Source organism: Scomber scombrus, chromosome 10, assembly GCF_963691925.1.
Source record: "Scomber scombrus chromosome 10, fScoSco1.1, whole genome shotgun sequence".
Taxonomy (NCBI): domain Eukaryota; kingdom Metazoa; phylum Chordata; class Actinopteri; order Scombriformes; family Scombridae; genus Scomber; species Scomber scombrus.
The window spans coordinates 19,388,773-19,415,190 of NC_084979.1; the positions used below are offsets into that span (position 1 = coordinate 19,388,773).

Sequence of the window (26,418 nt, forward strand, 5' to 3'; positions counted from 1 at the left end):
TGAAGTCAGCATGATTTAAAGTGAGTGACCTCGATCTGTGTAATAAAGCGAATGAGTCAGTATTTGATGGAGTAGCTTCAGCTGCAGGTTCAGTGTGTGCAAAGATGAATACATTGAGACAGTGGTGTTACCTGTGGGTGCAGAGGAAGGGTAGAGCACCAAAGGGGATGTGGACAGTGAGGTTAGGACGGTGGCAGCCATCACCTCCTTATCAGCATGACCTGAGGGCTTCCTGCAAAACACAAAAATATGGATTGAGCGCATAGGAAAAGGTCAAGTGTAGATTATCACAGGTGGTCTTGTCTGCCATTCATCTGGAACCTAGAGGAAGTTTGAATGAATCAAACTTCAACCTCACTCTGTAAACTAGTTTTTCGTTTTGACTGTATATGAGATTAATTATTCAAGAAGAAAAAACCTGGCCTCGTCACTAGAGAAAACTACAAATCTCTGCCACCCCCCAAAAATATCAGCAGAGATGGTATATGAAATTTGGATGATTTAGCGAGCAAAATCAACAAAAGAAATAGCCAGAGCACAGCAGGATCCGAAAGTACATGAACAGCACATCTTGGGTAACTCATTGTTTGTGTGTGTTTGAGTTACGTGCATGTGTGATGGAAAGCAACGAGAGTGAAAAGGTTTTGTGGTGTTTCTGCACTGCTTGTGCAACCACCACTTCTAGAAGGAGAGAGATGCTTGTTCCCCTCTTCCTGCTCAGTACAGCCCATGCTGAGCAGTCCACCGTCAGCTTTAACCTTATTTATACTGCCCACTTGAACTGGCAGCGTACACACACTTCGTGCAGACTCAAAAGTATGCACACATGCACAGTGAGCCCATAGAGTGTGCTTTGGCATCCGGCAATCTAATAAAAATGTGACTGAGCACAACAGTAATTTGTGTCACCCTGCACTGAAGTGCAGACTTCTGCAAAACTTATTCTCTCAATCTATGTTGCACTCTGCACCTCTGTTCTTGCCATCTTTGAAAGCAAAATGCGAGGAAAATTATTTAAGGCAGGGCCAAGAACTCACCCACACACTTGTGCACTCGCGCACACACAAACTGATTTAAATCATACATTTCTCATGTTAAATCCCGAAAAAAGCGAGCTGTCAAAGCGAATAAAATGAAGTGAATATGTATCTACCATACACTGTATGTATGTATGCAACATTTAAATCCTGTAAAATGTAAACATATGAACAGACACACTAACACAGATCCACTAACACACACACACACACACACACACACACACACACACACACACACACACACACACACACACACACACACACACACACACACACACACACACACACACACACACACACACACACACACACACACACACACAAAGATGCAGAGGCAAAGATACACATGGTCTGCAGCTTTAAGAGGTCCTTGTCCCGCCCCCAGACTTCTCCACTACACAACCAGAGTAAACTGGTTTGAGGCATTCTCTCAGCCAAGCCCTAAACCCTGGCAGAGATCCACTCTGAGTCTCAGACACACACACACACACACACAAACACACGCGCAAAAACTTCACTCTGGAGTCCACAAACACATACAGAAGTACACTGTAAATCAGCAGGCGTACGTGTACCTGCGCACACACTGTTAGAAGTGACTAGTCTCTAAAACATTTCATGGACACAGAAAAAGTTCAGAAAGTGGTTCGGCTCCCACGCTGATGAGAATGTGTTGGATGGGGAGCAAACAGATCAAAGAGGAATGCACCAGATATGAAGGAATCTCTCAGAGATTGTCTGATTGTACAAAGCTGCGTTCATTTAAAAATAATATAGTTTTACTTTTTAATGTCTCAAAACATGGCTTAAATGTGTGTGTGGGTGATCTCTGATCTGTAGCACAATGCGGGCAGTTGGCAAAACAGTTGGGTATAATTATAAAGTGCCAGTAATCGCAGTATGCAAGGAATAATATCCAAACCACAGCTAAAACAGAAGACATACCCAGAGGAGAGGCGGATAACAGACATGTACACAACACTCACCACACATGAATAAATACACACACACACACACATACACACACAGTCTGAATGAGAGATAAAGAGATAACAAGATTAGCCGTGTCCTGTTTCAGTCATTAGCCTTGTTTTCAGCGCTAAAGAGGGCCAGCCAGGGACACGCTTTTGATTTATGTGCCTCTGCCTCTTTCTTAATAACATTTCTGTCCTGTTTTTCTCATTTTGTTGCCAACGTGGACAACGTGTTGTCAGCTTGACGCTGGAGTTAAACAAATGGTGCTTTCAAGCCTCCAAAACATGGATGGGAAAACGGAGCGCTGGTAAAGTCTCATTTGGTCTGCCTATGGTGTGGAAAAGTGGTACACTAATAACAAACCACTGACAGTCATGCATGTCTGTTTTTGTGGAATATGTGTGTGTCAGTGAGACAGATTAGAAAACACACACGCGCGCGCACACGCACACACAGGAAAGCAACCATTATTTGATACCAGGGCTTAGTCAAACATTGATATCCCCCTCTCTCTCTCACACACACACACACACACACACACACACACACACACACACACACACACACACACACACACACACACACACACACACACACACACACACACACACACACACACACACACACACACACACAGAGATACTGACACACACCAGGACCCATTAATACCCCCCACCAAACCCTGTTTTCCTGACATTGAGCTTTTTCCCTTCCTCTGCTTCCCAGCAGAACTCTGATACTCCTCTGCAGTTTCATTACATCTGGTGCGAGTGTTTGCATGTGTGTGTCTGTGTGTGTCTGTGTATGCATGTGTTAAGCAATAAATAACCCTACCTGGAAACTGCTTGGCCTTCTCTTCATCACATTCTTTATATATACAGTACCAGTCAAAAGTTTGGATACACTTTCTCTTTCATGTGAATGGAATAGTGTGTCCAAACTTTTGACTGGTTCTGTATATCATTAATACATTATAATTTTGTTACCCTGTTCATTGCTGTATGTGTTCTATTATGTACACATCTATTGCACATCTGTCTGTCCTGGCAGGGATCCATCCTCTGTTGCTCTTCATTGCTCTTTCATTTTTTTCCCCCATTAAAGGGTTTTTTCCTTATTTGAATACTAAGTACACAGGATGTTGTATTGCTCTACAGACTGTAATAACCCCCCTGAGGCAAATTTGTGATATTGCGCTGTACAAATAAAATTAACTTTTTTTACGCCTTTCCTCAGATTTACTTACTCATGCTGACAGTGGTGAAGCTAACCTGCTGTTATCAGACCAACTTTGATATCAATGTTTACACCAAGTTAGAAGCAGATGGCTGCCACATCCTGCCATCATAAAACTAGCTGGCATCAATAACTGCTCCGCCATTCCTGATCACTGCTAATGATCACATCAGTGCCTGCAGGTACGTTAAATGATGCTGTCTGGTTCTCTCTCTCCACCACTTCTAGTCTGTCTGTGAAATAACTATGGAGCCATTAAACATGGGAGGGAGGGAGTCAAGGCCAGGCTAAAGAGTGACTGCACTAACGCAACAGTATATCTGTCTGCATATTCTTATGAGAGGCGAGGGAGCTTTATTTTGGAGCAAGTTAAACTGGGTCTTTATTTAGCGCCCAGAAAGAGGCAATTGAAGAGCAAAGATTGTTGTCAACAAAGTCTTGTGTGTGTGTGTGTGTGTGTGTGTGTGTGTGTGTGTGTGTGTGTGTGTGTGTGTGTCTCACACGCATATATTTACACATGTATATATATATATATATATATATGAACATGTATATGTATGTGTGCGTGTGCGTGCATGTGTAAGTGTTTAGGAGTATTGGTGTTTTGGGGTTTCTGGTTTTTGACTATCCAAATCTGGATGTTTATAAGATCCTTTCAGTTAAACCATGGTATATTTATGGCATGCAGTAAATCTGATGATGACACAATAAATATAAAAGTCCTCCCCCACCTGTGCAAGTTAACATGTGTATGCACATACACACTCTGTGTGGTAACTGAGATATTTAATGTAGTGTAGTGACACTATTCATACTCTGAGCTGTCAAATTCATGAGCCCTGTCACTGACAAATATGCTTTTTATGAGATAGCTACTACGCATCAATGGAAAAGTCTTCACCCTATTTACTGTACCAGTGTGTGTGTGTCTTTCTGTGTGCAGTACATGCATTTGTGAATGCCTCTGGTTGGAGCATTTGGCGCACTTTAGTACATGCACAAACAAAATCATACACTCATTCGCTTCCCCTCTCCAACCCCTTCCAACCTCCAACCCACCCCACCCCACACACACACATACACACGCATTACACACATACACACACAGAAAAAAAAACACACCCTCTTACCTTCCTTCCTCCCTCAACTTGTATTGGCCTTGACTGGGCCAAGAGCCCTCCCCTCTGGCAGCGGCACAACACATAGGCCAGCTTAAGTCAACAAACCAGGCCCAGGCACATACAGGGAGAGGAGAGAGGGAGATAGAGAGCCTACGGCTTCCAAGCCAAGACACAAGTAGCAACAACAAACTTAGAGTGTGGAAAAAGAGGGAAGTAGCATGTATCCATACAAGTGTGTATGTGTGTATTGTGTGAGCAAATAAGCAGTGATTCCCATTTCACAATCCTTTCATCAAGTAACAGTAACAACTGTAAGTTACAGTGAATCCAGGTTCTGAGTATTTTTTTGTGGGATCATTTTCTAAATTAACTATCTATTATTTGAATACACTTGGGAAAAAAACAAAAAAAGATCCAACACAGTAGATTTCCACATGATCTCCCGAGAGGAACTTGGACTTTGATACTGCAAATGGTGATATGATGCTGTCGAGTTTCTGTTTGGCACCCCACACCATCATCACCCCCCCCTTCCTGTACTATAGTGGTCTGTCTGCTGTTGTTGGGGAGACGAGGGACTCTATATTTAACACGACACCTCTGCTCCTGTTACTAGCCCAGTAGAAATCTCTAGGATTTGCCTGGTTTATAGCACACATTGCACTCAATATTAACCCACTTCAAATCCAGGTCAACCAAATTCTTAACAACTCTGAAACACAACAAATTGGCCACACGTCAAAAAACCTGACATGTTTATTACTGATGTACTGAACTTCTTATTTCGAATTCCTAACCTAATGTAATCACTCCCTTTTGCTGCATGTGTATATATGCCACCTGTTTGGGAAAGCCGAGACTCAGTGTACCAGAACACCCCCCCCCCCCCCCCTCACACAAAACTCTTTCCTTTCTGTAAAGAAACAAAGTACCAACATTGCCTTCCAAGTCTGTAGCTACAGGGGGTGATTGTTTCATTCTCAAAAGACAGATTTTAGGTGGATTATCACTTTAAGCCCTGGACAACACACTAGAGGGCTGTCTTGTTTACCTAGAAAAAAAGAAGCCAGTTTGAGAAACTAAAGAGAAAAGAGGAAGATAGATTGGAGAGGACTGGGCAATATCAGTAGAGCTTATTGTTGTAAGGTGGTTACCAACGATGCTTATACATTTTGTATCAGTATGATTCATGTCTGTGTAGAGTTCAGTATGGTGGGTCTAGTTTTCACTGGGGTTACACACTGCCAACAATGATCTCCCATATCTCAGCCCCGGTGGAGGTCACTTTAAATAGCACTTATCCATCCAATGAGATCATGTGACCAACATGATCCCCAAAACAGCAATCAGGGTGTATTTGTGCGTCTGTGTGTGTGTACTGTATGCTCAGGTGTTTGTGTCGGCTTCTTCATATCCAAAGCAGATGTGTGTGTCTCAGACTGGCATGGAGACTGCGGCGTGACCTTGGCAGTTAAGGAGTCGAAAAGCACTGTCACACAAACACATGTTAACAACATCGATTTTCAAACACCGCTGTGTTTGAATCTTGATAGGATACACGCTGACCAACTGTGTTTTCATGTTGCTTTTTCCCCCTCTCCGTCTGTTTCTCTTTTTATCTCTGCTGAACTCAAACAAATGCAAATACACACAGCGAGCGGCAGAGATATGCACACCCAAAATAGGTGTTTCCAGTCATGAGATAGACTTTTTCCTTAGGCAAAGCTTTTGATTAATTCATCTCTAAAAACATATGCTCACATCGCTCATCGCACACTCAGGGGGAGAGTGTGAGGGAGGCTGACAGAGAAAGAGACGGAAACCACAAAACCACTGTTAACCATACATTTTTTCTGTCACATGTTCATATGAATCTCTCCTTCCTTCTGCCTTTCACACAGTTTAAGGCTCAAAGGATCCTGACTGGCTGTGAGGGGAATTTTGACTTTGCACTGTTTATGTGGATGACTCAGTGTGTGTTATCCAAAAGCATGAGAAATCATAGATAAAGATGAAGATTAGGGCTTTTTGAAAAAGTGACTTATACACAGTGCAGTGCAGTGAAAAGTATGATGTAGTCTAACTGGTAAATCCTGTATTATGAGGTAATGCAGTGACAGCTGAAGCTGACCAGGCTGGTGTTGATGATTGTCTGCTCCATCCATACTCACTATTAATAACACACCCACTGCTCTCAATGACTCCTCATCATGCCTCGTTACTGTTGTTTCTGGGGGCCTTAGAGTCTGTGGTTGCACTGGGGGGTTAGGGTTAGGGACTGTAGGGACCAGTGTTGTTAAAATACTCTTATCAGTCCGATTCTTTATAAATAGTAGTCTACTCTTGTCAGTGCATTTTTATTACCAAAGGATTCATTATCATTTAAAAAATTTAATTCAGCCCAGTATCAAAATAGATTAAAATTCTAAATACGACATTGTACTGCAGCCACTGTAATGTTTACAACAGCAAAGTCACTATATAAAAACAACACAATAACAGCTCACCGGAAAGAAATCTAAAAATGTCAAACATCAAAATACTGAGTGAAGTTTAGAAAGAATGAGGAACACATATATAAGTCAGTCTCAGTCATTCCTGCTGTCTTCTGTTCTCCTCCCACTGCTGCTGGTGTGATTCACTGCTGCAGGTAGAGAGAGGAGGGGCTGATTTGGGAGCGGGGCTGCCATCTAAGCCAGTCGCTACGATTACAAGAATTTAACATATTAACTCAACCAGTGTGCTGTGATCATGCTAAACCCCCTCCCTTGGTCAAACACAAAGAGCAGATGACAGTACAGTGAAGCTGTCGTGACCATAAATGACAGTAAAACGCAGTAGAGAACTCTCAGTATAGTTTTTTCTATTCATTCGGCTTAGGCTCTGTGAAAAAACACTTGGGCGCTGCGCCTAAGCCTTATAATGGTAGAGAAAACCCTGACTGTATTACATAATGTCCTCCATCCCTCCCTGTCTCTCTCTCTCTCTCTCACTTTCTTGCTTGCTCTGCAGGCAGATGTCATGATTGGCAGTACCACAGTCTATCCCCTGACCTGACAGGCCTGTGCCCTCATGTTTCAGCTGTGATGCCCTGTCTCTGCCCTCATTTCTCCCTCTTACTATTTTTTTCCACGTACAGAACAGCAATTATTAAAATACTGAATGAATATATATGTATCGATATTGAGTTGTGCCTGTGTGCACACCTTTGTAATTCATCCATTACTGTATTACTAACTTACTTCATCTTTACACATGTTGCCCCTTACGCAAGTCCCCAGGCTCTGAACCCCCTGGAGAGGGAGAGGCTGTTGTAGGCAGGAGCCATGTCTCTTTAATGTGGACCGTGAGTGTAATGGCTATTCAGTCCCTGGACAAAAAGCCCTCTCTTTCTCTCTCTTGATCCTCGAATGCAATCTGTAGCCTTAGGGCCAAACACAAACAACGGACAGCTTTGTTCAGGCAAAATAATAAGAGGATAGACACAGAGCAAAAGGCATGATTCCCTCTGTGGTGTCTGACTCCCCACGTCTGCGCTGTCCGTGATAAGCTACGCAGACAGGATCATATACATGAGTATATTTCACTTTTACAGCAAACATCCCATGTCACAATCAGAGGTGCGCTTGTAACACCCGTTCCTGTGGGGGAATGTTGACACAGCATATGCAATCAACTGGCTGATGACAGAGTAGATTTATGACGCACAAACTGGATTACATACCGTGGCCACATCTTGTGGAAAAAGCTAAACATGGCGATATTGCTGATAATTACATTTGCAGTGTCCCACACAGTCGTTTCATTTACCCCTCACAAAACCCTCCAACAAGTATTTGATAAGTTATATCTGTTAACTTATGCCTGACTTCACCCTGCCTACTTTTTATTCCCTACTTTAAAACATTAAATCCTAAAAATTATATTTTTTGCACACTTAAAACAGTTAAAAAATGACAAGATGTTACAAAAAATCCTAATAAGTAATGTATAGAGAATTCACTGCGTGGTAACCACATTTACTGCATAGTTTACTAATACACTTCTACATGACACCTCAAATCCTCATGCCTGCAGGCGAACTGGCTAACATCTACCCGAATCTTACTTTATTACCCCACTGTCACTTCAGGCTATACAAGAAGATTAACTTGTAGCTATAGCAACTTCCCTCACAACTTCTGTCAGTCCCCTTCAATAACAATGTTGTTGCCAGGGGAATGCAGGGAAGTATCTCCTGAGAAGTTGCCTTAGTTTTATTTCCCTTTTCTACCAAGAGAGTCAAACAAGATGGGCCCTTCAACCTTTCATTTGAGGCATGGGCTTTGAGTAATTGGAGAAGAAGATCAATTCAAGTTCAGAAGGTGCAGCTGCAAGGCCCAAATTAAGAATTGAAACTGATGTATCTATAATTGTGGCTGTATTGCCAACAGAAGATGGGGAAAATATTCTTACTATGATTAAGCAGCTGTTCATGGAAGGCCAAGGTAATGAGACCCAAATTGTTGATGCAGCACATGTTAAAGCAGGCCAAGCAGGACTGGTGAAGGTGGAGCGTGCATCCACAGAGGGGAAAAATTGGTATTCTTTGCCAAAGCAAAAGCTGAAGGACCACTCTTGCTATTGAAAAGTATATGTACACTCAGCCAAATCTCACACTGACAGCTAATCGAGCTGAACTATAAAACACTGCTAAGAATAATCCCAACTGGGAAAGAATACTTCATCGTGGGAAGTGGTCGGCTCACAAGATCAGAGAATCTGGAAAGATGGATCTAGAACGAAACATAGTTGGGAAATGATTGAGGGAACCACGAGACAAAAACTGTATGAAAGGCCACAGTAGCGAGATACAAAAAGAACAGCCTGAGAGAGAGGACCAAGATCGACATTACCTTTATATTTATGTAAAGCATGAAGTCAGAGCTCTCTGCACAGTTCAGATGTGGTATATATTACCACTACATACTGACACTGAAAGATACAGAGGTGTAACTGAAGATAAAATAATTTGTGAATATTGTGAGCTGAATGAAGTGGAGAGCAAAATTAACTTAATTCTCTTAATTCTGTATGGATTACAGACTGTTGGTTTATGAGCTGGATCAAGTATACAGTGTTTGGCATTAATGAATGGGGGGTGGGTGTTGTATAGTTGTTGTTTTTCCATTGTGAGACTTCTCCTGAAGCATTGTTTATGTTTGGATAATATTTATGTACTGTGCTGTCAGATGATGGCGGGTTAACATGCCAGAATGTTTGGTTTGTTGTTAGTTAACGTGTCTGAATAATTCCATAAAGGATGGTTCATGTAAATGGCCAGACATGGAAATAAAACTATTCATCCATTCATGAGTTGATGTAGCATGCCAGAAAAGTCAGCCAGGTAGTTTTTTTTATTTTTATATTCTGCCTGAAAAACCCTGTCTGACATCCATTCAAATCATATTTTCACATATCTAAATAATCCAAACCACTTTGGGATAGACTGAGGTTTTGCTTCTACCGAATCACAGAGACACGTCATCTTCTTCTACGAACAATTGAGCTGCCTGTTTGTTATGCGACTGTTAAGGGAAACCAGATCAAATCGAGCCTGCAAAGTTCATTCTGCATGTCATCAACTAAGCCCGTTTCCCTCTGAATTAAACAAGAAAGAGGAGGAGAAGTTACGGGATAATGTCGCAACACAAACATGGATATAAAACTCAGAAATAACACAAAATAGGAATCAAAGTGGAGAAATTGAAAAATGTCTCTTCATCTTGAAACTTAGAACAAAGGTTAAAATGGCGGAGAGCACCGAACAGAGCGGTCAGTTCTCTTTCTACAACACTCATACTCCTATTTTGTTCCTCATTCTTCACTTCCCACTCCCTCTCTCGCCTGCTCTCGAGATTTGCTCTTCTGCCATCACAAGCCGAAGCAGGCCTTTGCTTGGTTTCCTGTGTTTTGCAAAAGCAAACCAACACTGTTCCAAAGCCACTCTGCTCTACTTGCTCCCATGAAGCCAAATATCTGCAGGGCAGCATGAGACAGACAAAGACTCCAGCCAGTAAAATAAACTGATCATAAACTGATCAGTATCTTTTTTCTTGAAACGAGGGAGATGGAGCTCCAGTGCAAGAGGGGGAAAAAGAGCAGTTAAGAGGAAAAATGGCTGCAGACTTTGGAGGGAGTGTGATGAGACATGTGGATGAGCTGAATTCTTTCAGACTCCTCCCATCCAAACATGCAGTGCCAAAAGTAAACACACCCACAAATAAACAGTGTTGCTGGTACTTATGGTCTTTTGTAAATCAGCAAGTGTGTGAAAGGGAGACAGAGAAAAAGAGAGAGAGGTAGAAAAAGATAGATAAAACTGTTGTAAACTGTGCAGAAATAAATAGTGATGAAAACATTTAAAGTAAAACACCCGAACAAAAGCACAAAGCTGTGGTGGACCTTTCAAACCGTCAGAGCTTGCATGCCAATTTTATCTGACTCTCCCTCCAAACCGAATATTAATTACATAAAAAGGGTACTAGCACAGCCAGATTTTTTAACTTGCACTATTACTTCATCTTCAATATCTGATGCTATGCTATGAACAAAATCTGATCTGTGTCTGGCACCCTGGTGTCTCAAAGGTCTGACGCACTTATCGTGTTCCCACAACATCTCTAATTTAAGTCTGATTTATAACCCGTAGTTTATATCCAGGCACTTCAAGCATTTCATCAGACTGATTATGAACATCTAATTAAAAGAAGTTTGTTGAAGATATGTATTCTAAAAATAAATAAATAAATAAAACAGCACACTCAAACTGTTCTCAAGTGAGTGTAAACGAACAGCATAGACTTGTTGTACTACAATGATAAACTGAGCATTTACAACATGACTAGATATTTCTAACTTACATGTAGTTGCTGTGTAGTATCTGTGTTTTTAAAAACCTGTCAATCAATTTAATAGATGGTGATAGTGAGCTCTATTCATTTTGGTGGTGGTGGTGAGTGAGCTTTTAATGTCATGATTTGACCCCCACACTTAAATGACTGAAAAGCCTGAATACATCACTCCATCTTTGGACCCTTACTGCCCCCCGTCAGACTGTAATGACTAATGTGCCATAAAAAGAAAAAAAACAACCCTGTGACTACAAAAGCCATACACCTCTCTTTTAACATCCTGCAGGAAGAAGCTATGATACTATAGGGAATAAAAGAAAGGAAAATGGCTCCTAAATCACCCTGCAATGCCAGCAATGGGGTAGTTAATAAGATGAATGAAGGCAATAAGAGCACATCATAGAAACACTGGAGAGATGATGATGATAAAACTGAGCGTCGTCATATAGACAGCTGGTGAGAGATAAAGAGCTGCTGCTCCACAAGACATCTGAGAAGATATTAAAGCTTGAATCTGCACCCAACTGCTAGTTTTTACTTCTTTTCTTTTGTGACAAAACTTGCAAAAATTGAAGGCTGTGTTTCACAAAATGGGAAGAGAGTGACTGCTAGTTGGATGCGACTGATCGGTCCCCCTGTGAGAGTCATGCATTTTCAAACAAGGCCAAACTCAGGCAATGGTCAGACTGGGGCAGACTCTTTCAGCTGCCATCCTCTCCTACACAGACAGACAGACAGACAGACAGACAGATGGGAGAGCTTGCCAGACACAGCAAGCAGCTCTGGCCCGGGGAAAGTCATGCCTTGTGTGACTGAAGTGTTTTTCTGTCAAACAGTCAGGCCTCTCTTCAGCCAAGACTCTTCACTCTCAGACACATAGACACACTTAACCAAACACACACACAAACACACAGATTCAGTTTACAGACTATTGCAAAAGCTTACAGTGCTGACTTAGGAATTTTGTAGAAATACAAAAAACAATGTGTTTATTAAAAAGACAGGTTTACAAATTTCCAAGTCTGTCCTAAAACAATAATTAGACACGTTGTTCTTGCTGTAATCATTCCCCCTGTTCAAACTGGCCATTACGAAATCCCTTCATAATGCACTTTCAATGTAAGTGACACGATCCATCCCTCTTTCCATGAAAAAATATATCTAAACCTGCAGTGCAGAACTTTTACATATGAATGAACGCCCATTACATTCAAGCCCTTGGCAAACTAGTTCACACAATGCTGATTAGGTCTATCATGGCCAGATTAATCTCTCTGTAAGTCACAGTAAACAGACTTTTAAATTCAGTTAGGCAGGACATTCCCACTCTGGCTGTTTGAATGCACACCATGAGACTTCTGTCAGCTGACAGAATCCAGCAAACTTCCTGTTATCCCTCTGCTAACCTGAATGGGGATACCCTCTGAAGCCTCATTTAAGTTTCAGATGAATATTTAAATATATTTGTGCTCAAAACAGGGACTATGGATTTTGTCACCTGTCACTTATACTGTGAGTGCATTATGAAGGACTCTTCTAAAGTATGAACAAGAGGCACAATTAATGCAAGCCAAACGTGTTTCATTGTTGATATGGGCGCCAAATATTTGTTTTGAGGCAGTCCAATTGTGAACCTTTCTTTTAATGGCACACATTGGCAAGGTTTGTAGCATGAGAGTCTGTACGTTTTGCAATACAATGCCTGATAATGTAGTAACCTAACTAATTACCTTAATCTTTGAGCAAGTCTTAAGTTGATATCATTTTTATATAAGAAGCCAGAGAGTAGCTGATTAGGTCAGCTACAGTAGTTAGACAGGTCTAAAGACTGGGTTAACTAGTGAGGCTACAGAGGCTTGTAACAGAACCAGCTTCAGAAATGCAGGGTGCAAAATTCCCTTTTTTGTCCACCAGCCTAATGACTCATGAATGTTCAAATTTTACCAGCCACTCAATAGATCACCATTGTTTTTTTGCCTAGAGAGTGAAGCAAATCTACCAGCCACTTGCATATTTCACCACCATTTGGCTGGTTGCTGCTGCTATTTGTGTGCCCTGCCAACATACCAATACACTTCATTAACAAGTACAAGACATGCAGACATGCATGTACTTGGCATCTCAAAAGTGCCCTTTGGTGCATCTACATTCTCTAGTAAATCTGGCCAAATGTAAAGGAGCTGACATGAGCCCTCCCCATTAAGAAGAGTTGAAGTGAAACAAGACAGAAACAGCAGCTCAGCATGCCTATAAAAATGTAAAGCACTCCCTGGTCCCCTTAAAATAATATGGGAGGGGGTGAGAGATACTTTTACACTTTCCATTTTCACCTCCTCTTTTTTTCTCTGTCTTAATCTGAAAACTTTAAAAAGAAAATATTGTTATCACTTTGTAGGAGTCCATTTACAAATACTTACATTTTGTTTACATTTCTGTAACTGTACAATGTGTGCCATACTGTATGCTAACAGACCGTATTATGTTTACTTTTATAAAACACAAATATAAAAAATATGAAATGTAAAATCTAAGATAAAGTGGCCACTGTAAACCCAGAATAAGATCACAAATAAAAAGACCTGGATGTGACAGTCAAATCAGTTTAAAGAGATTGCTTCATGTACTTCAGTGTCTTCCTGTAGGTGCCGCATGAATGACAACAAGCAGAGCATACAATTATAAGTTGATATAAAGACACCTGTGCAAAGTCAAGAAAAAAAAAGATTTTTTGATGAAGACAAATCAAGCATCATGTTTATAATGATAGACTATTTATATTGGGCAATTTCCAAGTCTGTGGAAAGGCAGTAAATGGATCCCTTTAAAAATAGCGAGCTCTGGTATCTTAATGCTACACCAGCCACAATCATTTTGCAGGAGATGATTGTCACAAATGTTAGATTTACTGGTATTATCCTTTAGGTTCTCTATGCCCTTCCCTTCCCTCCCTTTCTCCTTTTGTCTCTGTGTTTCTTCCTCCCTTCTCCTCGTGTGTAATTATGGTGAACAAAACACAGTTTAAACACAAGCTGGTATATATATTGTAACCATGGTGTTGATTCTTGGTCCAAACCGGATTGAGGCAGATTGGACAAGCAGCGAGGAAAAGCAAAAGCTGACACTGGAGATGAGCCTTGCCCTCTGAATAAATAACAAACTTCATGAAATATCGTATGCTCGGAAGGACTATGCCCGCTGTCTACTGTCAACAAAGCAAAAAGAACAAAAAAGTTAATATTCGCATCTTTGAGTGAAAACCAAGAGTGGGCTTGTTGATCAGAGAAGAGTGAGAATAACTAGATGGTGAAAATCGCTCTGTACTCTCATGGCCCTGAACAGCTACGAGTGGTGCAATGGTTATTTGAGCAGTGATCAGGGCTCTGCGCTGCACCTGACTGACCAGCCTTGCACACTCAGTGCTTTGTGCAATGGCATGTTGGTGCTGGAAGCCACCACCACTAAGATGAAGCGGGGATACTTTTCACCTCTCCCCAGGCCGGAATCTGCACGTTATCTTGGTAGAAGTCAGAGGTCTTTAGAAGTGTGTGTCTGCTCCCATTTAAAGAGACCACGCTGCTCAAAAAAGCTGCTGTGGGCTAATACACATTTTTAACACTGTATCATAATCACACATACTTGGCTTACAACATTAACTATGCCGCACTAATCCTAATTAAATTTTAAGTAGAGTAAAATGGGAACTTTGTTTTAGCGATGTAAAGTTGATTTGTTCCATTTGTTTTACTGTTCTTTATTAATCTTAAACTGGACAAACAATGCAAATAGAGCAGTCTTTGTCAGATCTAAAAGTGACTACAGTAAATGACTGTATTTAAAGACATGTTTCAGGTTTTAAGATTATATCATTTGAATTTCAACTATTCTTCCCAGTTTTTAAGGGCCTATAGATAGATACAAAACAAAAGTATGAGTGGAAGACAGTAATAATTCAATAAGAAGGAGGAGATCCCAGATCCTAAGCTAATTGGTGAAAAAACAACAATTGTGGACATAAAGCAGGAAGCTGTCAAACTCCTCCCCCTCCTATCTCTGTATCACTGAACAAAAATAACTCCTGAGCGAGCATCAGATATAGCTCTACATGTGGCTGCAGGTGTGTGTGCATGACTGTATGCATACAGATACAGTAAACATGTGTGTAAATGTTGAGTGAATCAGCAGGGCAGAGCAAATACTTTGATGCATGATGCAATAGCCAGGAGGTGAGAGGAGAACACCGTTATTAGCAAATCTGTGTTAAGTGAAACCTGACTACCTCACTGTGGCTATGGAATGAAAGACTGTGTGTGGGTGTGTGTGTCATAGGCTACTTTCAGGGACACATTTCAGACTAAAGGCAGGGGGGACAACTTGTCCAACTGAGGACAAACGCCCTGTCCTCAGCAGTTAAGACGCTGATTTGTGGGTCAGTGGTTAAGGTTGTGGTTAGGTAGGTAGTGGTTATGGTTAGGGTAAGTCTCCAGGAAATGAAGTCTATGTAATTTCCCCAAAAGTGGCCGAAGTAAACGTGTGTGTGTGTGTGTGTGTGTGTGTGTGTGTGTGTGTGTGTGTGTGTGTTTGAGAGGAAGGCCCTGTTCACATCTGGCATTAAAATGCATCTTGGGTGATCTGATCACAGGTAGACGACTCTAAGCACAGGTGTGAACGCAACAAAGACGCATTGATGGCACACTGAGATTCAAACACTCAAACCACATGGAGGAGGTGGACCATGACCACATTCCGTTAGCAATGTGAACACATGTGTGTGATTTTTGTGAGGGGGCACACAATGCATTGTATGCGTTGTTTATTTTGTTGAACACAGATTTTCAGTCTGGTTTAAAACAATGAATTGTTTTTTGCAAAAAAAATGATGTATGTGTTTATTTGTATATAGAGCAGGGAAGCAGTCACTCAAGACGCATGTGGACACACATTCTAATGCCTGGTCAAAATTGGTAAAATTGGTGAAATACTGGGTAAAGGTAAGGTTAAATTTAGGATAAGGGTTAGCATTAGGCAGGTAGCAGTGGCGTAGCTGGGCTGTATTCCACATGGGTTTTGAGGTCAAAGGGGCCCACCGCACACACAAATAGAGGACAGAAACAAAGCCAAAAAAGTGCATCAAAAATGAGCCATGAGAGTGATTAGAATTGCAATAGCCGCCTTCTTTTATTGCCAACCATTCCTCAGACCCTATACAAACAGGCAAATACACAAAATACAATTACAATAAAATAACTAAAGGTGCCATTACACTACCAGGCATAGAAATCTTATCACTAAGAATAACTTTGATAAACATTGGTAAACATAAAAGTGCAGCTGCATGAGAGCAAAAAGGGCTATTGAAAAAATACAAAATAAATGATCCCCAAAGAAATCTAAAACAAAAGCAACCAGACTTGGTTATTTCTCTAGGAAGACGTTTCACCTCTCATCCAAGAGGCTCCGCATCATCAGTTCATGTACGCACATGACCAGGCTGGGACTGGTCCAGTCTTCCTAGACAAATAACCAAGTCCAGTTGCTTTTGATTTAAATTTCTTTGGGGATAACGATGACCTGGACAAATGAGAATATTCACAGGCACAAAATAAATGAGTTTGCAACTTTGCATTACTGCCACTACTGAGCTAGAACTGTGTTTTTCTGTTCTTCATCCTGGCAAATGTCTCAACAACATTGTTAAAGTTAGCCTTCTCAGAAATCTCTCTCTCTCAATGAAAAGTAATGCCAGGTTTGAGAGACGAGACTCACTCATTGTTGAGCGCAGGTATGACTTAATTAGTTTAAGGCGACTGTAAGTGCGCTCTGCCTGTGCACTGCTTATTGGAACAGTGAGATAGATCTGATATAATTTTTCGAGGTTAGGATCGAGGGGCCGCTCGTATCCCCCCTGCAACATAATGCAGTGACCCAGTCTGACGTTACACTCTGTGCTACCTGCCGCTGCGAGGGAAGGCAGCCGCGGTCAACCACGTCCCGAACCTCCCTATGGCCAGCCGCCCCTGATTTAAACCAAAACCCACCAACCCTACGCCCATGGCAGGTAGTGATTATGGTTAGGAATAGGGTAAGTGTCCAGGAAATTAATGTAAGTCTATGATATGTCCCCAGAAGTGCCTGTGTATGTGTGTGTGTGTTTAGATGAGAGAAAAATAAGACTTCAAAAAAGGAAAACACATAAATCTGTTCACTTGAAGAGCTGCTTGATTGATCATCTTGTCCTCCTGCACCAATCGTCCACACAGCTCCATTGTTAAGGACGTGCATGTCTACACACACAAGCGGGCACTTAAGGACACACACAGAGCGCTGTGTGTTTCTAGGAGCCTTGAACTGGGCCCACTGGTTCGAGCAGACTGGGTGCTGGGTGTGGTAAGCGATAAAGTTGTGAGCAGCTTCAGCTCTTACTCTTGCTTTGATTTAGCCAATCCCTTGCAAGCCCAGGCATGTTGAAAAACCCACATTACTTAACTGTGTCAATACAAAATCAATTGGAATGCCAGAAGTTCAGTAGAGCTCTCTTTTACAACCAAACTAAAAGACAGGTCTGTCAATAATCCTTAAATTACAAGAGGCATCATGAATATCGGACGTTTTTTTGGAACAATTAGACAGAGCACTGTATCTTCTATGTCATGTACACTGCTGTAGTGAGGTGAATGTAGACTTAAAGTGTCATAGTTATAACAAGGGGAGAAGATTTTTTTTCAGATATTTCTGAATTTTAAACTATATAAACTACATAAAATGACATTGGAAAAATGTTTATAGGAGAAAAAAAGCAGCATTGATGAAGAGAAAAGAAAGAAAACAGATACGTTACCTATAAAAAAAAGAAGAAAAGCATATTAAACTAAAAAAGTAAAAAAATGTACTGACATTAAAACAGATGTAGGTGATTCAACTCTGCAGAATACAAAGTGTTAGGTGTTTCTCAGATTCTCTCTGTTTGCAGTCTGGACTGTGTTTCACTGCTTGTCATCAGCAGCACCAAGCTAGGATGACTTATGATTGAGTTGCGCAACACGTTCTGTGATGTGTGTGTGTGTGTGTGTGTGTGTGTGTGTGTGTGTGTGTGTGTTTGGATATTTTTAAGTGCAGTGATTGAGAGCAGGAGAAGCAAAAACCATGAAACTAAGGCCTTACAGAACATTTTCAAAATAGTTAATTCGGACTGTAAAAGGCTTACTCTCAGCCACTGAGGATCGGTTTTGAAAGCCATTTGCAAAATTCACTGGAGCGTTACAAAGTACATTCAGAGAATTTTCCTACTGTTGTGTCGATTAATCTGCCACAGTGAGAACCCATAAAACAAGCAAGATTAGCTTTATCATTACAATCTGCAGTTTAAATGTATGATTACATAATCTAAGCAGCCTGTGTGATTTTAAGATACATGAAGCTTTGAACTTGCATTATAGTGAAGAAATATTTCTAACCAAAATCAACCCTTGGTTGCACGTCTACTGTCTGCTAAAGATTCAGTGGATCTGCGATTTCAGTGCCAGTAGAAACATTGTGAACATTCCAGTGATGAGTATCCTATCATTTTTCTACCTTATGAATGGATGCAGTGACTGAATAATTGTGAAAGTTAAGCAAAATCACAAACATGCAGACAATAGAAAAAAGAAAGAGAGAAAACAGAAAGACAAACGCATGACAGAATCAAAGGAACTGATATTATTTTCAATAGGAGGATGGAAGAATCTTTCCGGGCAAAGAGAGACCAGCATTGTCCTGGTGTCTTAATCTCCTCTGGATTTGAGTAGGATTTAGCCGGTCATCCTTCAGACAAAAGGGGCAAAGGGCTAAAGGCCAAGAGAAACGGAAAATGGGATGTATTGAACAGATAAAAGACATAGAAGAGGGAGGTGAGGGCATTTTACAAAGCACAAAAAGTTACAACATCTTGACCATTCTCGTCTTTTGCTGTATGGTATCAATGTATAGACTGTGAAAACATAACTCTTAGAGCTCCACTACTGAGACAGCATGACAAACACCCGATTCACCGCAACTAACTTTTTCTGCACTTTTATGAGCATATTAATGACTCAGAGATAGAGAGGGAAATATATCAAAGGAGTGATAATATTTGCATGAAAGAGAAGTTGTGGGAAGTATATGATGAAAGATGAAAAGAGATTGAAAAAAAAGTTGACTGTGTCATCTCTAAATGCTACTGAGGCAGAACAGGAGGCCTTATGTAAGTGTCTATTAGTGTGGGTGAGCAAGGGGTAAAACATTTTACTGCAGCGCTGCCAAAGCTGCACAACAAGGGTTTCCTTCCCACTTGATGAGCTTCTTTTTCTCCTTTCCCTCAGGCACCCCGCTGGAGGGCAGATGTACAGTACACAACCCACATAAACGCCTGCTAAACATTATAAAGTATGTGAAGATTCATAATGGAAAGTATAATCAATGCGTGATCTGTTGGAGCCGCTTCCAACTTTGCCTGCGTAACATTACTTTTGCACCACCACGGACTGTTTGCGGAAAACATTCCTTCATGCCTCCTACTCTCCTCCTCACTTATGAAATTGATTTTTGCCTCTTTTCTTCACAGCATAAACAGTAGATGATTAATGTCTCATTAGGGCATTGTACACGTGCACACATACACGGCACATATTTCACCCATTAGCAGGAGCTTCTTCCAAAGGCCCTCATTACTGTTAAAGAATGAATGATTCAGAGCCTGCTACACAGCTGCACCCTGAAAATACAGATTACATTTAAAAAAAAAAAAAAGTTTTTTTCTTTGATACTAGATCCTCACTCCTCCGCACACCTCTAAGTTGGGAGACGAGAAAGACGGGTGTGTTAGATGATGAGCCGTCTGCTACAATCTTCTGCGTTATAAATTGCCTATGCACGTAAACCAGATCTTGAGGCTGACTTGGCGGACATGCCAGATGCCTGCTCAAATTCAGGTAGAATTTTGCAACTAATGATAATACTGATATACTAATAAGCAAATGCTGTTTGTATGGAAATATAAAAGAAAGCAACCACCTGAGAAGGAGCCATGTCAGCAGGCTGGATGTGGGTTAGACACCCAGGCTAGAGTGGGGGCGGGTAGCTGTTCCTCTGACCTTCAACAACCGGCTGTAATGTCTCCTTTGGGAGAAGAGGATTGGTAGTGGGGTGGTCGGAGGGGGATGGAGAAATGGCAGACTTTGCTCCGGCCCGCCTAGCCTAACCTAACCTAAACCCTCCTGGTGACTAACCACACTGAGTCAAAAGCTGGGCAGTAATTACGTTAAAAACAGAGCCGTCTTTTTCCCTTCCACCCCCCACCCCCCTGCAGTCGGTTGCCCTGGTGTCTTGTTTATGCCGACTCAAGTGTTTTCTATTCATGCTACCCTACTGTGGTGACAGTGTACCTGACCAAGGACAGATAAGAAAGAAAAGCTTTTAACATGAAAACAAAACTCCCCCCCCCCACCCCTTCATTTTGTTCATTGAAACTGGTCTTTGTTCTTTTATCAGCACGATGGATCCCACGCTGATGAGTATTGACAGGTAGAACGGCCTCTGCTTCAGGTTGTGAGTGAGAGAAAGACTAATCAGAGACAGACCAACGATAAGAGAGAGAAAGATACACAGAGGCAAGGTTGACAAGACAGGTGGGAATGTTGAAGTAAATGTTGCTGATTTGAATGTGTTCAGATGAATATGTATGTTTGTGAGTGAGTGACTGAATGTACTGGTTCCTCCCCTTTCTTCCAGCAAGATCCTTGCCCAGGCTTGTCTGCAGGACACTGACCTACTTTTTAAGCATTTGCAAACTGACAAGAAAAGGTGTGAAATCACTAAGCTGCATGTGAAAAACAATACACGCCTGATACAGCGGTTCATGTAAAACACACAGAGGTGAGCAGCAACTCCGGTGCTGCAAAGGGCTCTTTAAACATATTTAATCCTGCAACACAATGGCAGTATTATCTAAGATGGTGGGGATCAAATGAAAATAAATGGGTTTGTTGACATTATCCGAAGCAGGGCACAGAGCGCAGTAAATGTAGAGTGGGTCACACACATGTATGCACCAACACACACTGGGACGTCAAGCAACCTTGCCACTATGACCAGAAAAATGTGTCTCACACTGCAGTCCAACAGTGTATAACTGAAGTGCAACTATGTATTGTTATTGGGTTTACATGGCAAATAAGAGTCCCTTTTTAAATGGAATACTTTAATGCTTTAAACCATGGTGAGATAGAAGAGAAGAGTCTCTTGTCACCAACTGCAAAACAAAAGCCAATTTGAGCAGGATAAAGACAGGGAGGTAATCTGAAAGGTCAATGGGGCAACATAGAGGCCCGGTTAATATGACCACACAGTTATATAATGTTATGCAACCTTTTAAAGCGTATGTGTAGTGTCAACTCAGAGTTTGTTATTGTGGTAGGAGTGTGCTGTGGAAAAGAGATGTTTCAAATCTGGTTAAGACCTGGACTGAGAGCTTAGAGCAGCCGTGTTTTCTGTAGTGGGCCAACGTGCACACACACACACACACACACACACACACACACACACACACACACACACACACACACACACACACACACACACACACACACACACACACACACACACACACACACACACACACACACACACACACACACACACACACACACACACACACACACACACACACACACGTAGGCACAACAACACTCGTTTCATTGCATGTTCAGTCTTGCATGCTCCCCAGAGACACCCCTCACACATCATACATGACCAGTGGCACGAGAAGCTCACATGATGATGAAAGAAGAAAGGAAATAGCCAAGTGAGGTGTTTAAAACCCCAAAACCCCCTACAGACCACATCTCTCTGCAGTTATAACCTGTTTTGTTGATGGATTGCAATTATTTTACAACCTCTCTTTGTTGTTTTTACGTTTAAAATTGTAACACTGAGCTATTTTTAATGATTATATGAGGTGATATCATCAGTTTGTAGACTGTACTGCTATGGCAAATGTTGTTAATGTGTAAGTGCAGTCTGACAGTTGTTTAAAATGAAGTGTGCCCTTTATGGCTATAAATATGTCACTAGACACTGAATTTGAATAATTGATGTGTGAATTTGAATTGCTCAATTTGAATAATTGCATTAAAAAAGCTGACCCGGGAAGTGTATAAAGTGTTGAATTTTCAGTGAGGATCAATTACTTCAGAGCTACTAAACTCAATTTCATATCACACTCAGTTTAATGTTTATTTGAATTCAGTTCTAAACTAATACATTCAATTTTAAATTAGGCTATTCAGATTTAGTTTTTCAATGCAACTATTTAAGTTAAATACAATTCAAATTAGGTGACTCAAATTCAGTTTTTCATTGCAATTATTCGAGATGAGCAATTCGAATATAAATAATTCAAATTAATTTTCTGCCAATAAGCCACTCCCAATCCTCTTTACTGTTACATAATCATTTATTAGTGCACTAGGCTTGTCCCTGGATGTATTTTCTGTTTATTCTGTGTGGAACAGTTTGCATGTGCATGTAAACTTGGCCTAAGGACTATCAAAGAGTGTTTGCATTTGAAAGTGATGTGAAACAGTGGTAGTTAAACCTCACTGCAGTGCACATGAAAGATCAAAAACACACCTGCACAACTTCAAACTCTAATTATCAAAGATTCATAACACGTGGATTTCATTGTAATGCATCACAACTTGTAAACATAAACTTCCATATAAAATGTACATTTCTATCAATTTTGTATTAGAGTTTAGTCTAGAAAAATTGAAGATGATGAAATTATTGGTTATATATTTTTTGAAGTATGATTATTGATATTTATATAAGTGATGTATCTTCATATGCCATTTTTCTTTGCCTCCTGCACTTCACTAAACTAAACACAACAAGGCTCATCCTCCTGCCTGACACACAGTGAGCATGTCACACTAATGCATCCACTAGCCTGGCCTGTTAATGGAGAGAGGGTCAACAGGGAGAGGCCTGGGGCTCAGAAACAGTTAGCAGGACATGGAGAAGTCCAACTACTAAAAACACTCCCAATTAACAACAACACCAACATACTCGGGCCGTAACAATACGTGCTTTCGTCCCAAACTGTCACCATATGGACATTACAGTTCAGTGCAAGCAAATACCTACTGTCGAAATAGTTTAATAATCCACAGCTGGATTTACTTGTGGATTCATGCTAGCCGGCTTAGCCAAAGTAGCCTGGTTATCCTGTAATGTCGCTGCTGTCAGAATGACACAAGAGAAACCCATAACACTAACAGAGTGCAACACTATTATTAAAATATGCTCTGTTATCTCCACAGTGAAACAATATCATGTCTCCCATCCCCCTCCCCTCTCGGTGACAGTCAGCTTTTCACTCCGCATTTGAGTGAAGCCATTCAGAACAACAAAAACATTTGATTTCTGACGTGGTCGGACAGCACCCCATAAGAACCAGTTCTGTGAAAAATGTAGTTAAAAAGGTATGAAAGTAAAAGTAGCAGTTTGGTCCCCCTGACTGATATTTTTAAAAATGTAAGCAGAAAGTCCCTTGAGATTGAAATCTCTTTTCATGGGGAGACTTGGCCATGACAGCACACCAGGTACAGTAGAAAAAAACACAACTGATTGGGAATAAAAACATTAAACACACAAGGATGAGACTAAATATGCCTGAAATATTAATTTTTTCCTTGTATAATTATAAATTACATCATTAGATTATTAATACTGAAGCATCACTGTGTAAATAGCATCTTACTGTTGTAGCTGCTGGAGGTGGAGCTTGTTTAAACTACTTTATATACAGTTAGACCGTAAATCATCATAACACAGCTGTCAGCAGGTGTCCTAACTCCTTGCAGGAAACAAAAACGTTGTTTTCCTTTTTCCACTGCAGCACAACTAAACCGTTTCAGTAATAGTTTAAACCAATGAACCATTGTTAGATGATTCATTTTTCTAAATAAACCAAAATGTTATTTTCTACCCTTATTCTTTTTCTGCTGTACCGAAATCTTTCCAAACTGTCACCCCAAAACCAAGATACACACCGAACCATGAATTTTGTTTACTGTTACACCCCTACAACATTCTGCAACTATCTCATTCTTCCTCTCTTTTTTTGCTTCTGTAAAGCGATTGAGCAATCCTGGCCCTCATCTCAAGCTTTGGCTCCCTTAAAGCATATTTTGAAACAATTCTGGATGGAACACCAAACATGTGGTCAGTTGACCAGTACGCCCCCACACCATTCATGCCCAAACCACTGCACAGTTGTAGCCAGAGGGTGAATTCCACTTATAATCAAGTCTCTGTTTAAGAAACACAAGTTTGGAGTGAGTAGAATATGAAAATAGCCAATAACAATTATTGCCCAAATTCAGAGTCAATAGAAACAAGAGCTAGGTACACAAATTAAGGTCTGATAGTTCACAGCTGGCTCCAGAGTCCCACCGGGACTGATTATACATCTGCCCAAAGCTCATTTTTAGATGCCAAGCCAAAGTCTGAGTCGCATCAATCGCTATATTGTTTAGATGTGATGTCTCTATCACTTAACATCCAACACACTAGGAACGAAACCAAATATGAAAACACAACAGGGTTTAATCACTGCAGATGTCAACCTCTCTGTACCTGTTTCTAGGGACGGGGATGTGGGAAGAGGGGAGAGGTTGTCTCTCTGTCGGTGGTACGTTTTGCCCTTGTGCTGCCCTGAAGTTGTTGGCCATCTCTGCCTGTTTCCCTGCGTTCCTGATGTCCAAGTGCATGAAGCTGCTTGGCATTTGCCCATTTATGCCTGAGCAGTGAGTAGGACTGGCCCTCTTCAGGATCCCAGTGGAACCGGTATCTTTTTGGTCCCCCAGGCCAGTCTAGAAAAATAAAGAAATAAAAAAATAAAAGCCATTTTAACATTTGAAGGCATTATCAGCATGAATACATCAGACATATTATGTACTATTAAGTTAACAGCTTCAACATCACCACTAATTCTTTAAAATATACTATATTTACATGAGACTGCATGGTGTTCTTGAAGGTTTTTTATACCTTATATTTGAATCTGAATGATCATAGAAACCCTGAAGCAGATTCATCAGCTGGACGTGTTTTTTTTCTGTTATACTTTTTTATGTAAAAGATCGGTAGCTCGAAATAAAACACCTTTTTAGTGACAACTCATTTGTTGAAAGTATTTTGGGGGCGTTGTATCCCATAACTGACAGCTGACATTAAAAAGATGTCAACTGTCAGGAAATGACAGCCAGACGCTATCCAGAAACGTTGCAGTTCATGGTCAGCAATTTGACTCCTAGGTCACCAGAAAGCAACCTTTTTGAATTGGATCACTTTTCTACAAAATTAAGAAAGAAGAGGAAAGACTGTAATTTATCACTACGCATCCAAGAAAACTTACAGGAATCAAAAAAAAAAAAATGATGCTATCCCAGGACTTAAAAATATCCATTTCTATTTGTGGCCTTTTTAACAATCTCAGAAAAGTATGAGTAACACTGGGGCCACAACTAGCACAGTAACAAAATAAACTCAAAATGTGTGAGTCTGATGGTTAAGATTCCAGCCATTGTTGTCTTTTTTATGACTGACTGATTTGTTTAATTACTTTTTATATGAAACTATTTCATATCCAAACATAAAATGTACCATAAATACTTCCATATTATATAAACAGACACAGCAATCCACTGGACGAATTTGAATACAATGCCATTTGATCCATATCAAAAGTAGGTGTGGCAACTTGCCAATATGCACAGTTTATGTAGCAGGGCCAATTATTAACTATATGACATGGTTAAATTATCGAGCCTGCAAACCTGGCACAAAATGCAGTGCAAAAGCAGTAGTGCAAGAAAAATGCACTAACAAAAAATCAGAAAAGAGTCAGAAAAAAAATAAAAAAAGTCTACATGTAAGTACGAATACTTGTTCTGAAGTATGTGAGGAGCCGGGGCCTTCCTGTAGCTCCACCCTGAAGTTATGGGGTGGGGGGAGGGTGCGGGTTTGGCTACTAGTTTGAAGTCCCTGCCCCCCTTTTTTTCTGTAAACTTTGCACACAGAATGAGCCGCCATTTAAAGCGGTCTGGATCCGGCATAGTGACTTACGCCTTG

General features: G+C 40.8%; 1 protein-coding gene across 2 annotated transcripts in view; it reads right to left on the reverse strand.

Annotated features, from left to right (window-relative positions):
* slc2a4rg (SLC2A4 regulator) overlaps window positions 1-26,418 on the reverse strand; it is a 44,580-nt gene that overhangs the window by 17,368 nt on the left and 794 nt on the right. For both annotated transcript variants that reach the window (XM_062426421.1, XM_062426420.1), the window contains exons 2-3: window positions 24,922-25,157; window positions 132-232 (exon numbers count right to left, since the gene is read on the reverse strand). In XM_062426421.1, the coding sequence (XP_062282405.1) occupies window positions 132-232; window positions 24,922-25,157 (337 nt within the window). The remainder of the gene's footprint in view (window positions 1-131; window positions 233-24,921; window positions 25,158-26,418) is intronic.